Source organism: Pipistrellus kuhlii, unplaced genomic scaffold, assembly GCF_014108245.1.
Source record: "Pipistrellus kuhlii isolate mPipKuh1 unplaced genomic scaffold, mPipKuh1.p scaffold_m20_p_7, whole genome shotgun sequence".
Classification (NCBI taxonomy): domain Eukaryota; kingdom Metazoa; phylum Chordata; class Mammalia; order Chiroptera; family Vespertilionidae; genus Pipistrellus; species Pipistrellus kuhlii.
The window spans coordinates 69,993,089-70,008,920 of NW_023425573.1; the positions used below are offsets into that span (position 1 = coordinate 69,993,089).

The 15,832-nt window shown below is 42.2% G+C and overlaps 1 protein-coding gene across 1 annotated transcript in view; it reads left to right on the forward strand.

Moving 5' to 3' along the window:
- Nucleotides 1-4,424: 4,424 nt before the first annotated feature.
- The window catches only part of ACTR3 (actin related protein 3), a 54,588-nt gene continuing 43,180 nt past the window's right edge, over nt 4,425-15,832 (forward strand). The window contains exon 1 of the mRNA XM_036420991.1: nt 4,425-4,789. Coding sequence (XP_036276884.1) covers nt 4,746-4,789 — 44 coding nt within the window. The 5' untranslated portion in view covers nt 4,425-4,745. The remainder of the gene's footprint in view (nt 4,790-15,832) is intronic.

The window sequence follows — 15,832 nt, forward strand, 5'->3', positions numbered from 1 at the left end:
TTGTTAGACTCATTCATTCAACTAATATTTGTTGAACACTTATTATGTGCCTGGTCCTCTTCAAATTCTAGTGGGAATATTTTCTATGTGGGAGGGATAAACAATAAACAAATGAACCAATAAATAAACCAGGCATTTCACCAGAGAATTAGACATAGTGCATGGTAGTGTGAGGCAGGCTGCTTCAGATTGGGTGGTCAGGGAAGGCAGCTTTGAGGAGGTGACATTTAAACTGACTCAGGAACCACTAATGATTAGTGGGGAAGTACAGGGAGAAATGGCCTGGGTGTGTGAAGAAGAGCAAGAAGGCTGATGTAGCTAATGCACCAGGGAGAAGGAGGCAGGCACTAGAACATGAGGGCTTAGTGGGCCACAGCGAGGGGTACGGGTTTTATTCTACATTGAAGATTTGTAGTTCACCTGGAATTTGTTTTTACAGGTAATGCGATGTGGGGATGCGGAGTCTTTTATTTTCCTTTCTCAATCTTTTGAGAAATTTAAGCTTTATAACACCATGTAGGTTAGCTATTTCTGCCAATTTTTAGCTGAAGAAAGATTAAAGAACTCATACCTAACTCGTTTCTTGATTCCAAGTTCAGTGCCCTCTTTACACACTACATTAGTTGTCTAAGACCACCCAACTTGAAAAGGGAGAAGCCAGAGTTCACAGCCACCTCCCTGACCACTAGCTACATGAACACCTTGACCATTGAGCTATCTGCCCTTCATGAATGCTCTCTGTGGGTTTCATTGGTCTGCCAATTTGCAAATAGTCATCCCTGCAACAAGTACCTAAGTTGATTTTTTTTTTTTAAATTTCAAATTTTAAAATAATGGAGATTGAGTGACATCTGAATTTCTTGGTCATTTTAAGATTCAGAGACATTTGCTAAGTTGACCTTGAATATAGGAATACCCTAGGAAACCTCATGGTACCTGGTAACTAGGATATCCGTCAGAATTAAACAATGCTTGTGGCCTTACAACTGAAAGCCCAGAAAAGGGATCAGGAGCAGGTTTTGGTCTGGACTCTGGCCCCCTAGCTTCTCTAAGATATTGGGGAAAATCACTTACACTCTCTGAGCTTCGGCATCACTTAGGGTTCTTAAATTTGATGCAAGTCATGGAAACAGATTACTACTAACTTAAGTAACGGGATTTATTAGAAAGATACTACAAGACTCACCAGTGCTTCAAAGGTTCAAAACCAGGCTTGGAAGCCAACAAGAACCAAGCATCTGATTGACCTGAGCTAAAGGAATCGGGGTACTATTAGGGAGTAATGGATGCAGGACAGTCAAACAAACCCCACCCATCCACTATTGCTTTCCTTTTGGTATCTAGCAAGATAATCTTTAGGACATATTTTAGCTCTGGCCTCTTCTGCTTCTCTGTATTTGGAGAAGGGGGAGCAGGAAGAGGACGTATGCAAATAGTGTGGTCAGAAATGCTTTGGGCGGATGTTCCCCTGAAGGAGGAAGGCTGAGCCACCACAGCAGTTCAGAGGCTGACCAATTTGGCATGTAGCAAGCAGGAAGTAGAAGGGGTGTTAAGCAAATAAAGGATTTGGGTAGACAAACTATGAGGAACAAGCACAAATGACATTTCTCACAAGTGTTGGAAAATTCCAAACACTTCTAACAGTCGCAGCCTTTCCTCTGTTAAAGAGGGGCAGTCTTGACTCTGTTAAAGAGACCATGGTGGGAGGTTTCTTCATGCCTGCAAATGTAGCACCACAGGAGCTTCGCATTTGAATGCCGTGCATGAGTAACTGGTAAACAGACTTTCCAACCACAATTTGCAAACGTGCAGCCCACAGCTCAGGCCTAGCTTTGCAAAGAATTTGTTACCAATAGATAAAAATACGATTTCCAACTTTTCCTGGGGCGGGGGGGGGGGGGGGGGGGGGGGGGAAAGAGGTTCTGGCAACACTGGGCCTGCAGAGCAAGCTTTCCAGTCTTCTGTCAGGATGCTGGCTCTCCAGCTTGTCATACCCCTCTCATGGCCCTCCCCACTCATAAGGATGCCTGCCTGGACCCTGGGAGCATTCCAGGTTCTGACCCGAGCCATAACTACTTCCAAGACAACCCAGTAAAGGCCAGCATGTGCGCTGCCATTTTGAGGATCTACCAGTGTGGGCTTTCCTCAGGGACCAGTTCAAGTCCCTAACCCACATGTGTCAAACACAAGGCCCGCGGGCCAAATCCGTCCCGCCAGGCCTTGCAATGTGGCCCGCACCGCGCTGTCATCACTGCACTCCGCTGCGTTTCCATCACAATGACAGTTTATGACTGTTCAGTAAACCATTCAGCCCGCGATTTAGGCTGGATTTTAGATCTTGGCCCCTTCTCTGATTGAGTTTGACACCCCTACTAACCTCTGTCCTTGGGACTCCTTCGGCAGGACTCCTTTGCTCCCAACTTACACCCATCATGCTAGAAACAACCATTTCCTCTACCCCAACCATGCCATATCTCCCTCTCCTGTAAGAGCCAATCTTCAGGCATCTGTTCTCATAAATCACCTTGAATACCTGATGGTGGAAAAGGCAGCAAAGAATCCCCACTTAGCATCTTCTGAAACGTAGGGGGCGGGGACACAACTATGCAACTGGAAACACTTCCCTGTCTTCTTGGAAGACAATCCCTAAGGAAAATCTCCCTCCAGGGCCATTTGTTCGTTTATTTTCTGCGAGTAGCTGTGGGTGTGCAGAGCACTAATAGATGATGATTCCCCTAAGTGAGTTTTCTCTGCACACAGCTGATCCATCTGGGTGCTGCTCCTCATATATTTCCATCCCTGAACTACAGCCCACAAGGTAGGGCAGGTACCATTCAGCTCGCCATCTCCTTTGTGGAATCCATTCACTACAAAGCAGCCACAACATTTCCTTGATTGAAACTCTTCGATGATTTCTGAGTTGCTTTAAGGCTAAACTTTAAGATGCTTAGAAACGTCTACAAATCCTTGCCTTGTTTGCGTCTTCCTTATCTCTCAGACTTCAGCTCCCTTTGCATCTTCCCTGGCTTACTTCAATTTGACCACTTGGACCTTCTTTAATTTGTGGAAAAGGCCAAGCTCTTTCCCACCACAAGGCCCTGATGCTTGCTGCCCCTTCTTCCTGGAGGGCTCCCCTCTCTCCTAACATGTATTATCCTCCAGCCCTCAGCTTTTAAATCCTACTTTGGCAGAGAAGCCTTCTCTATCTTTTCCCTCCCTCCCACTCCCCCACCCACCATCCCCATTTCTCATAGCACCATGTCTCTGCTATTATTCTCAATACAATTTGTGTGTTTCCCCACCAAACTGTAAACTCTGTGAGAGTGGAGACCTTACCATTTTGTGCCCAATGACGATTCAGGGTTAGCCCAGTCTCATCCATAATAGAATTGGTGAGCAATATATGTATATATTTATCAAATGAATGAAAAAACCCCCCATCCCATTTTCCAGGACAGTCAACACCAGAGGTTTTCTCATGCCTGCAAATTTGGCCAGTCAACACCACACTATGTGATCTTCTGGAATGAACTAGACAGCCTTTCTTAAGAATGATATTTTTTTTTATTACAGCCTCATATAAGCAGCTTTATCAGAAGATAAGCCTGGTGGAGAGGACAGCTATTAAACTTTTAGTTTCCCCAGAGTAGACCATCAACTAGGAACTGGATAGAAAAACAAATCACCAGGCCCCACTGCAGACCACCTAAGCAGAGAACTCCCGGGTGTGGCCCAGCATTCTGGGCTGTAACAAGCCTTCCAGGTAATCCTGATACACGCCTAAGCTTGAAAACCATCCTTCAAGGCTTTCCAGTGTTTTTTTTTAAACCTTCTTTTTACATTAAAATTTTTGGTCCTTAATCCTCGGCACAGTCCTGCTCGTAGAATGGTATAATCTTAAACTCCCCCAGAAGGAAATACAAAAATGCACAAACGTGAATGAATAAAAAAACCCCAAAAAACTCGGCACAAAGGCAGAAGAGCCAGGGTGCTGGCAAACCTTTGTTCATCCGTCCCCGGCCTGCCCACCTCCGATCTGACACTGCTTTTTTCCACCCTGAAAAGCAGTCACTCCAGTTATAAGAATGGTTGTGTGCCGCGGACAACGTTTTCAACCAGATCGTCCTCCCCGGGGCGCGGGAGACAGTGGTGGCCGCGGAGCCCAATCCCGTCCCTCCCCGGACCGGCACAGCAGCAACTGAGACTGAAAGCACTTCCAGCTGCAGGAGCTCCGGAGGCTCCGGCCGCCTGCCCCGCCCCTCGGCTCCCGGAAAACCCGCACTGGATTCCACCCACGGAGGGACGGGAGCAGCCGCCCGAGACGCCCCTCACTGCGCATGCGCGCTCGCCCCGCCCGCTCGGAGCCGGAAGCGGAGCTCGCAGCCGGCCGGCCTGGCCAGGGCGTCGGCACCGGCGGCCATCTTGGCTTCCCCGGCGAGGCGGCGAGAGGGGGAAGAAGTTGTAGGGTGGGGGCCGAGCGAGGAGGAGGAGGGGAGAGGAGGGGGAGGAGGCCGCGGTGGGGCAGGGCGGGGACTGCCTGCCCGCCTGGGTTGCGGAAGTGGTAGCCGCTGACCGAGCTCGCTGCTTTCTAGCTGCCGCTTCGGCTTCCCGGTTCCTCCCGCGGACGGAGATCCGGGCGGGCCCGGCTGCGGATGGTCAGATAGCTCCTGTCCTCCGCCGCCGATCCCTGGCCACGACCAGTACGGAGCAGACGGCGGCCGCGGCAGCAGCAGGCGAGGAGGAAGATGGCGGGACGGCTGCCGGCCTGTGTGGTGGACTGTGGCACCGGGTACGGGGGCTGGCGGGCGGGGGTGGGGAAACTGAGGCCGGGGTGGGAACATGGCGGGGAGGAGGAGGAGGAGGAGGTGGGGGGAATGAATGGAGCGGCCAGGTGCCGCCGCCTGCGGTGTCAGCTCCGGCCGGGTCGGGGTGCGAGGGGTGGGGCCGCCCGGCGAGACAGGCCGCCCGCGTTCCCGGGTCCACACCAGGACTGGGGCGGTGCGCGGGGCCGAGGACCCCCCACCGGGTGGGTTTCTCCGCGTAGCCCTCCCGCCCTCCCCCGCCGCGGGGGCTGCCGCCCGGGGCGTGGGGACGCGGAGCGGGGTCGCCGCGCCCGGCGCCGGCTCGCCCTTCCCTCCGCGCCCGGCTCCCTTCCCTCCGGTCCCTCCTGCCCGGGGCCGGGGGCCGGGGGCCGGGGGCGCGGGACCGGCTCGGCCGAGGAGCCAGAAAAGGGAAGCGCTCCTCTCCTGATCGGTTTTGCAAGATCGCGGTGACACCTCTGCCCGGGGTGTGGGTGGGGAATGGGCAGCATCGGCCTCGGAAAATGGGAAGCTAAATCGGGGCTTTCATTGGCCGCCCACCTCCTCCTCCTCCTTCTCTTCCTCCTCCAACTCCCGGCCTTTTCCAAAATCCTCAGCCTGCGTCCTAACCGGCGAACCCAGGCACATTTTAATTCGAGAAAGATGTCATGTGTTACTCCCATCGCCTCGAAAAAGTCCCCCCAGTGAGCAAGCGCGCTGCAACTTCCTCAGTTTTGTCAAAGCCGCTTCCTGCTTTCAGCCTTTTATACCCTTATAAGGTAGTTTTTTCGTTTCCAAACCTGAGCACCTCTTATGAGAACTTTCAAAATTTAAGCCGATTTCAAGTAGACCCGAGTTACCCCGGTGCTAGGTGTCAAGTTATGTGGAGATATATATACACACACACACACACACACACACACACACACAGCAGTTATTACTACTTTGTTACATTTTACAATATTACACTATATATATTTGTGTTCTGGCGATGGAGGGTGAGAGGCACCCAGGAAAATAATTTTTAGTGCTGTACATTCATTCTGTGACGGTGTCTCACAGCGAGAAGGAAGGCAATGGAGTGAATAAGGGGATGTGCGGTTCATCATAGATCTGTAATGTCATTTGCGGAAATATAGAATGGCGTCAAAAAGTGGTCTCTCCTTTTGCATTATTAGGCGTTGTAAAGAGTTATACCGCACTTTGGAGCTATATATAGGAAACATTGTCAATATTTTAATGCAGAGGGACTGCTTTATGTTACTGTATTGGAAGTGTTTCCTTTTTGTGGATGTGCCCTGCGCTAACTTATTACATCTGTTGACTTCCAAAATACTCCCAATTTTTTTGTGGGGGTGGGGTTGGGAGAGTGGATTGACAGTCTTCATCTCCCACCCTTTATTATGGGGCAAACCACTCCTCTATCTGCTCTCTGTAAAATTTCTCTTAACTTTATGCTGGTGTGGCAGTTTCTGAAATCCCAGCCATGCATAGGGAAACAAATATTTTCCCTTGGGGAAAATTAGCCTAGTTTACCCTTGGTTACATGTATTTTTTTTTTTTGTGTGTGTGTGTGTGTGGACAGCTTATTAAAGCTACTTTTTCTTAATCCAGTCTTACTTTCCAGTATTTTCTTTTTCTCCCTTTTTACTCTAGTAAAACTCTGAATAATTTTATGTTCAGGGTTAGTTTTAAAATCAGATTTGGCCTGACTGAGAAGGAATTTTCAGTGTTTTGTTAAACTGAAAAATTTTGCCACATAGTTAATATTTTTATACTTTAGAAATTATTGGGTCGTCAATAAAATTAGTATAGATAATTGTCACCCTCACCCTCGTAAATAACATCTTAAGTATGATGTTACCTTGTCTTCCTTCATTTTTTCCTTTTGGAAATACAGTTTTGGTTATATTTGAATTAGTATACTAGATATTTCATTGAGATTAACTGTCCTTAAGTGACCTTTCTAATAGGGCAACTTTGACCTTAAAACACCTGCCAAGTGACCAGGAGGTGTGGGGAGCGTTCAGTTTATATTTAGGATACTTTTGTTTTAACATTTCAGTTATTACTACTTGGTTATGTTTTACATTATTACGTTAGTTTTACCTCACAAAGAGGGGTTGTTTATTGGACACTCATTATGATTTCAATGGAACTGATTAGGATTCCTCCTTGCCCATTACTTTCTTTTACAAAACATCTATCACAAGTGAAATTCCATCTTTAGGGATACATTTATCTTGGTCTTCAAAAGGCTTTTTGGTCTTTCAGTTGCCTTTTAATGCAACTCTTAGAATAAACCTTTAGCTTTATTAACACATAAAGAATAAGCTCATTGAGATTGGACGGTGGGACAAGCCTTAATAGGCCTTACTTGATAGGGAGTTTTGTTTCAGAATAGTGTGTGTGGTCTCCAGATGCAAATTATGCACCTGTAATTTCTATTAAAAATATATATTTTATTGATTTTTTTACAGAGAAGAAGGGAGAGGGAGGGGGATAGAGAGAGAGAGAGAAAGAGAGAGAGAAACATCGATCAGCTGCCTCCTACACACCCCCTACTGGTGCCCACAACCAAGGTACATGCCCTTGACTGGAATCGAACCAGGGACCCTTCAGTCCACAGGCTGATGCTCTATCCACTGAGCCAAACCAGTCAGGGCTGCAACCTATAATTTCTGTATTCCTTTGTGCTTTTGAGAATGCATTCATGTCTGATGTCTAATTGCAGTTGCCCACTTAATATAAGTGAAAATGAAAACCTTAATCAGGTTGCTCATTCCATTTAATTATATACATTAGGCAAAAGGTGACTGAAGAAAGTGGCCATCTATGAAATTTGGTGATCTTAGGTAAGAAAAGCTGTAAGAGTTAGGAAATGAAACTTAGAACTAGAATTTAAAAATCCTTCAGCAAAGATCCTTTATCTCAACATATGATGAAGAATCACTTAAGCTCAGATTATAAAAAATAACTCCTTTTGAAAAAAAATTTGGAAAGAAATAGTTCTTTCATATTGACACCCTATCTACAGGCTTTTTTTGGTTTGTATTAGAATAGTGCTGCATAATAAAATTTGGCCACAAAGATTCTCATTGTTAGAATTGCTTGCTTAAGAACTAAGTTACAGAACTTAAAGCTTCAACCAGTGGTGAGGAAACATTTAAAAAACATTTTTTTTTTTTTTATTGATTTCTGAGAGGAAGAGAGAGCTAGAAACAATAATGAGAGAGGATTATGGATCGGCTGCCTCCTGCACGCCCCTACTGGGGTTTAAGCCTGCAAAGCAGGCATGTGCCTTCAAACCAGGGACCTTTCAGTCCCCAGGTTCTATCCACTGAGCCAAGCCGGCTAGAGTGAGGAAAACATTTTTTAAAAGCACTTTTAAACACATGAAAAGTTAAAATTATCTTGTTATTTTTTTGCATGTTTTCACTCACATTTCAGGCCAAATAAAGGAGCTTTAATGTACTTTTATTATGTTGTGGCTTGGTTGCAGAGCTTTGCATTGTAAAATTTCTCTTCCCCCTTTAAGGCGTGTTCTCCTCCCCATATATATATATATATATTTTTTTTTCTTCTGTAAATTATTTCCATTATGATAGCAGAGATTAATAGCCTTATTGTAGAACTATTAGATATATTTAGATCTAGGATAAATTAAGGAATTTCCCCAATCGACTTAACTTCTTAGCAGTCTTAAAATGTAAGCAAAAATATTTTCTTGGAGTTCATTCTTAAGGAGCTTATTATTCATCCTGTAACTGCATTCTAGCAATGAGTATAGATGGGATGACCTTGAGAGCAGAGGGGAAGGGCTAAGTGCATGATGTTAAACAAGTGGAAAGTTCATGTTTCTTACATTAATTCTATACATATTATTTTATAATGCTATTTCTCCAGCTATCTCCAAGAGCAGAAATAGTCACTATATCTGTTATCCTAAAATAGTTATTAAAATATTCTTTCATGGGTTATGTTTTGCATGCTGTTTGAAGTAATAAACATGTTCCTGTTGAGAAGTTAATCTTAGATTTTCCTAAACTCTCTCTTTTTTTTTCTTTCCTGATTATTTTGTGATGAAACATTGATTTTTGGATTGGATATATGATGTATCTAATGAACTTTCAAGCCTTATTGTAAAATGCAGTTCAGTCGAAACCGGTTTGGCTCAATGGTAGAGCGTCGGTCTGCGGACTGACAGGTCCCAGGTTCAATTCCGGTCAAGGGCATGTGCATTGGTTGCGGGCACATCCCCAGTAGGGGGTGTGCAAGAGGCAGCTGGTCGATGTTTCTCTCTCATCGACATTCCTAGCTCTCTTTCTCTCCCTTCCTCTCTGTAAAAAATCAATAAAAAATATTAAAAAAAAATAAAATAAAATGCAGTTCAAAATTTTTATTTTTAAGCATTTTGAAGGAAAAGATCCATCAGTAGAGGACTTGCTGGTCAGGTTTTTTAGTTATCTTATTTAAACTTGTGACAACTATTTTTTGAACCTAATTTTATAAAAATGAGAAAATTAGATTAGAAAATTTAAATCAGTGTTTTTCAACCTTTTTTGGGCAAAGGCACACTTGTTTCATGAAAAAAATCACGAGGCACACCACCATTAGAAAATGTTAAAAAATTTAACTCTGTGCCTATATTGACTATATATAAAGTAATTCTCTTGAATAGGAATCAAATAAACACAAAGAAAGTATTTTATAATTACTTTATTATGAAAAATTAAGTAAACAAAATAGTGGAAAATTATAAAATTCTTGTCTTGTCTGCACCTACGGCACACCAGGCAACATCTCGCGGCACACTAGTGTGCCGCGGAACAGCGGTTGAAAAACGCTGATTTAAATTACCCTTTTAATGCCATGTAGTTAGTAGCTAGTATAAAGAATAAAAATCTGGAATAGTGAAATGTTGAAAATAGAGATTATAGAATATTTTCAGGGTGGAATGCAGTAGGATCAGATATAAAAGAGGTATTTGGGATGCAGTTAGGGCATCTGGCACAGAAGTATGAAGTAATTTTTTTTTTTTTAATGAGTGAATGAATAAATGAATGAATAAACAAGAATTAGGGGTTTGATTTACAAAACTGCTTCAGAAACAGCCATACCCAATGACTCAGGATCTCAAGGGTTACACCTAGGAATATTCATTTTAATAGGTTTCCTAAATGATTTTTAATTAGCCCTTCTAAATACTAGCTTTGCGGAGTGGGCTGAAATAAGGCATTGGCAGAGAGAAATTTGGGAAAGGTTGTTTCTTTTATTTAGTTTGTACCTTTCTTCTGGCAATTATATTGCTATTGTTTATTTATGGTCAGCAAGATCTTTGCAATCATAGCTGTTTTTCAGTTCAAGCTTTACCATTTAGTATGACCTGAAGCTGTTCACTTCAAATGCTGAAGTCATTTTTTTTTTCCATCTGTTATTTGGTGGTCATAATATCTAATTTTTTTTTGAGATAATGAATAAAAGTTGTTCATCACAGTGATTGGCATAAAGTAAGAGCCCAATACATTGTAATTATTTCAATTATCAGTTAGGCGTGTCCCCCCCCCCCCCCCCACACACACACTTTTAAAAAATTCAAATGAAGGTTTTAAGGAAAGGAACACAGTGTCATGCCTGTTTTCTTATCTCTAGCTAGTCTCTTATCTCATCCTATTTTTTACTCCTTAGGAGATTATGTTCAAAATAGGGCTAAATTTTCCTTCACGGTATTCCTCCTTGTTCAGCATGCTTCTCCTCCTCCAACGAGTGGAAATGCTTGGTCTAGGGGCAGAAGTGTGGAATGGTTAAAATGTAGCTACACTCTCTGTCCCTCTCTCTTCCTCTCAGTAAAAAATCAGTAAAATATATTTTTTAAAATAAATAAATAAATAAATAAAAATAAAATAAAATGTAGCTACAAGCAATATATCTTCTGAAACAAATCCTCTATAAAAAAACATTTGAATGCTTACCTGTAATTCTATTGGACTTGTGGCCTCTTTTATGGCACTACTGACCTGTAGTAGCCACTGGCAAGAGCAGTCAGGTGATGTTAACACTATATTAACATGCTTTATAGCTTAGCAAGTACTTGTAAATACATGCATTATTTAGTGACAGTGCAAAATGAGGTGATGTTATTGGATTAATGTTTTAGGTTTGGTTCTTCAGAATAGGTTAGTGATTCATATTAATTTGTGTGCTATTTGTTTTATAACTTTATGTGGGTTTTTATATCATAAAAGGTTGAGTAATACCAAAGCAAAGAGACAAATATTCTAATTTTTCCAAAGGACCATTTTGTAGAATTTTAATACTTTTCTTTCAAAAAAATTTTTTAAAACCATTCTAAACTATTGATTTAAGCTTGTCATTCTTACATATGCCTTGTAACTAGGAAAGGAACAGACTATGATTTGTGTGGTCAGGTATATTCTTTTTGCCTTCTACTCTTCCTTCCTCCCCCATCTCAAAAAACATTTTCTCCATCTATTCTGATGCTGAATATTTCATCTTTAAACATACTCTCCTTTAAGGATTCTTGCCCTTTGTGAAGGGTGTCTTTGAGACTTAGTCATTTACAGTAATTAGTGTGAATGAGCCATTGCTACAAGAATAAAAATCTTAAAGGGGAAATACATTTCAGGGTTGGTTTTTGAAATTATTTAAAAATGTAAACTACAGCCGAAACCGGTTTGGCTCAATGGATAGAGCGTCGGCTTGGGGACTGAAGGGTCCCGGGTTCGATTCCGGTCAAGGGCATGTACCTTGGTTGCAGGTATATCCCCGGTAGGGGGTGTGCAAGAGGCAGCGGATCGATGACTCTCTCTCATCAGTGTTTCTAACTCTCTATCTCTCTCCCTTCCTCTCTGTACAAAATCAATAAAATATATTTAAAAAAAAAAAAGTAAACTACATAGTATTGGTCTCTGACAGTGGTCAACAAACTGCAGCTCATGAGCCACATGCAGCTCTTTGGCCCCTTTGAGTATGGCTCTTCCACAAAATATCATGTGCGGTCGTGCACATACAGTGTAATTGAAACTTCGTTCCCATGGGCAGAAGTCGGTTTTCGGCTCTTAAAAGAAATTTCAATCTTGTACTGTTGATATTTGGCTCTGTTGACTAATGAGTTTGCCGACCACTGGTCTTTGATATGTGTTCAATTATTTAAAGTTTTAGAGCTTAGCCTAATAAAATACAGTACACTTTTCTGCTATGTAAGCATTTTTAAAATTCAGTTACTTAATGCTACAAAAATAGCATTTAATGTACATTTGTGACACTTTCATGAATTAAGGGAAGTGCCTAATGACCCACATTAAATTGTGGAGCTGCAGAAGAATTTGAGAAATAATTTAAACCATACTTTACAAATGAAATAGAGGTCCAGAGTTGAGAAATGTCTTTTAGGATTGTTCCTTGTTATTGATTGACTAGAGGCCTGTTACATGAAATTTGTGCACTGGGAGGGGGTCCCCCTTAGCCCAGCCTGCACCCTCTCTAATTCAGGATGTCCTTGGGGGATGTCCAACTGCCAGTTTAGGCCCAATCCCCAGGACATCCCTCTCATAATCCTGGACCGCTGGCTCCTAATCGCTCACCTGTCTGGTCGACCTTAACTGACACCCCCCCTCCCCCCTCCCCCGCTCTCCCCCCACTGGCCTGGTTGTCTTCAACTGCCGCCTCCCTGCCCCCCGCTGGCCTGGTCACCCCTCACTGCTCCCCACCCCGCCAGCCTAATAGTCCCCAACTTCCAACCCTGCTGGCCTGGTCACCCCCAATTGCACCCTGCCTGCCAGTCTGGTCGCCCCTAACTGCCCCCCCTCCCCTGCTGGCCTGGTCACCTCTTACTGCCCCCCTCTGCTGGCCTGGTTGCCCCTAACTGGCCCCCTCGCCAACCTGATTGCCCCCAACTGCCCCTTCCTGCAGGATCCCTCGCTAACCTCCTCCCGGTCTGGTTGCCCCATGCAGCCTGCTGTTCAGTCATTTGGTAGTCCCTCACTAACTCCCTTGCCAGTCTGGTAGTCATCTTTGAGGGTGTGATGGTCAGTTTGCATATTGCCAATTTATTATATAGGATAGGATAGCATTGTTGAATTCTTTTGAATTTTCTTTGGCGTTCACATTAATGGATTATAGTAGTTGAAATTTCTTATTAGTAATTAATATGCCATAACGTTGTTAATTATAGTTAATTTTGGTTGAGGCCTGGTACAGCATGTGCATGAGAATTCTTTAGTGTTTTTGTTGTAATATAAACACATTATGTGAGAAATTAAAAAATATATATAATTTTATGTTCTCAATATAACATTTTAAACCAAGTTTATAAAAAATTTTTGTAAAATGAATGCTCTTTATAAAGAACTATGCTTTTCATTGTTTGACTCATACAAATCTTAAATATATTTATTTTAGTTTTTGGATTTCAGTTATTTACATGGGATATGTACAAATGGGACATTTCAAGGCCCTGTAATAGTTTTGTATCTTCTCTTCTTTTTTAATCCTTACCTGAGGATATGTTTTTACTGCTGAGAGAGAGGAAAGAGAGAGAGAGGAAGGGAAGGGGAAAGAGAGAAAATAAGAAAGAGAAACATCTGTTGGTTGCCTCTCTTACTTTCCTTAACCTGAGATCAAACCACCAACCTAGGTATGTGCCTTGATGGGGAATCAAACCCGCAACCTTTTCAGTGTAAGGGACTATGCTCCAAAAGACTGAGCCACCCAGCCAGGACTGTTTATAACTTTTCTAGAAACCCTTTAAAGCAGGTACTGTTATGTAATTACCATTTTAAAGATGAGGAAACTGAGGTATAGCGAACTTAATGTGTTTATATTACAACAAAAACACTAAAGAATTCTCATGCACATGCTGTACCAGGCCTCAACCAAAATTAATTATAATTAACACATTATGGCATATTAATTACTAATAAGATACAGTTAAGTAATAAATCTAGAATTTGAGCCCTGAGGCAGTGTGATTCCTAGAATCCATTGATACACTGCCCCTTGTTAACCCTGGGTTAACAAGGATGGTTAAATTGTTAACCCAGTTTTTGAAGAATGTTCAAATTTGAACTTACATATAAAAATAATAAATCTACATTTATTAGGTCTAGTAATAATTAATGTCGTTTTCTAATTCTTTTTTAAATCGAATTTATTTAAACAATACAACAAAATTTAATCAACAATATAGTTGCCGTTGTTTTCTATTACTTATGCCCAACGCTCAGGAAGCATTTTAATCCCTCTCTTGCAAAATTCTTGTGATTTTGATGCGAAAAATTCGGTCAATGCATTTTTGAGGCATTCTTCATTATTAAATTTTTTCCCAAAAAGAAAGTTTTGCAAAGAACGAAACAAATGGTAATCGGAAGGGGCAATATCAGGAGAATATGCAGGTTGAGGGAGAACTTCCCATTCCAACTGGCGCAGTTTTTCAGCAGTGATTCTTGCAGTATGCGGTCGTGCGTTATGGTGGTGAAGAATTACGCCCTTCCGATTAATCAGCGCGGGTTCTTTTTCTCTTAAAGCTTGGGCTAACCTTTCCAATTGGGCACTATACACTGCACTTGTAATGGTTTGGTTAGATGGTAAAAGTTTATAATGAAGAATTCCTTTAAAATTCCACCAAACACACAACATCACTTTTTTCGCATGCAAGTCAGGTTTTGTTTGGCGTGGGCTGCAGAGCCTCATTTTTGTCCAACCATTGAGGCCGCCTTTTCAAATTAACATACAGCACCCATTCTTCATCTCCAGTAACAATTTGCTCTAAAAACGGCAAACGGTTTTGACGAGAGAGGAGCGAACTGCAAATTGTGACTCTTTGATTACGGTTGTTGTCGGTCAACTCATGAGGAACCCATTTTCCAAACTTTTGGACTTTGCCAAGTGCACGCAATTGATTGGAAATTGTTTTTTTGTGAACAATTTAAAGTTGTCGCAAGCTCTTGTTGGGTAATTTGAGGATTTTGCACCAAAAGAGCTTGAAGAGCTTCTTGATCAAAATTGGACACACGACCTCGACCACTCTTGTCATCTAACGAAAAATTTCCCTCGCGAAATTTCTCAAACCAATGCTGGCATTTTCTGGCGCTAACTGCATCTTGACCAAGAGCACTACAGATGTTTTTTGCAGCCTCACTTGCTTTTCTTCCTAATTGGAACTCGTAAAGCATGCAGTGCCGAATATGCTCTTCATCCGCCATCTTCTTAGCCCTAGTTTTGCAACAAAAACCAAACCAAACACAAACTTTTCCAAGCAAAACTTGTTAATTGCACTTCACACGTTCTGTAGATACCACGTGTTTGAAGGTTATGTCAATACAAGTCAACGCCAAGCAAGATTTTAAACGAATGTTTAAAAACGACATTAATTATTACTAGACCCGATAGAACTAATTTTTGTACAAATATGAAATATATAGGGAAATCTTAGTGGCTAATTTATTGCTTTGATTAACCTAAAATACCTGCATGTTAAATGATAAAGGCTTACTCATTAGTGTGAATATTGCAAGGACATGTTGTATCTAACATGATAAAATTGACAATTGCTGGTTAACTCAGGACAGTTCAATTAAGGAAATGATATTTCATTACATATAATTTTAAAATGAAGGTATTTCTGAAGCTGCAATTTGAAAATGAATAATTTGTACATTAAAAATAATTCCTATCTCTTTAATAACTGAATAAAACACAGAAATGAGATAGTTCACTAGAATAATAGTTCTGGCCTGTGGTGTTTAGTGGTTAGAGCCTCAGCTCATGCACCGAAAGGGTCTCTGGTTCAATTCCCTGTCAAGGGCACATGCCTCGCTCTGGTCTGGGAGCCCATGGGAGGCAACCAATTCATGTGTCTTTCTCACAGTGATACCTCCTTCTCTCTTTCCTTCCCTCCTTCCTCTGCCCTTGATCCCTTCCACTCTTTCTAAAAATCAATGGAAAAATATCCTTGGATGAGGATTAACAACAACAACAACAACAACAACAAAATACAGGACTATTAAAATTTT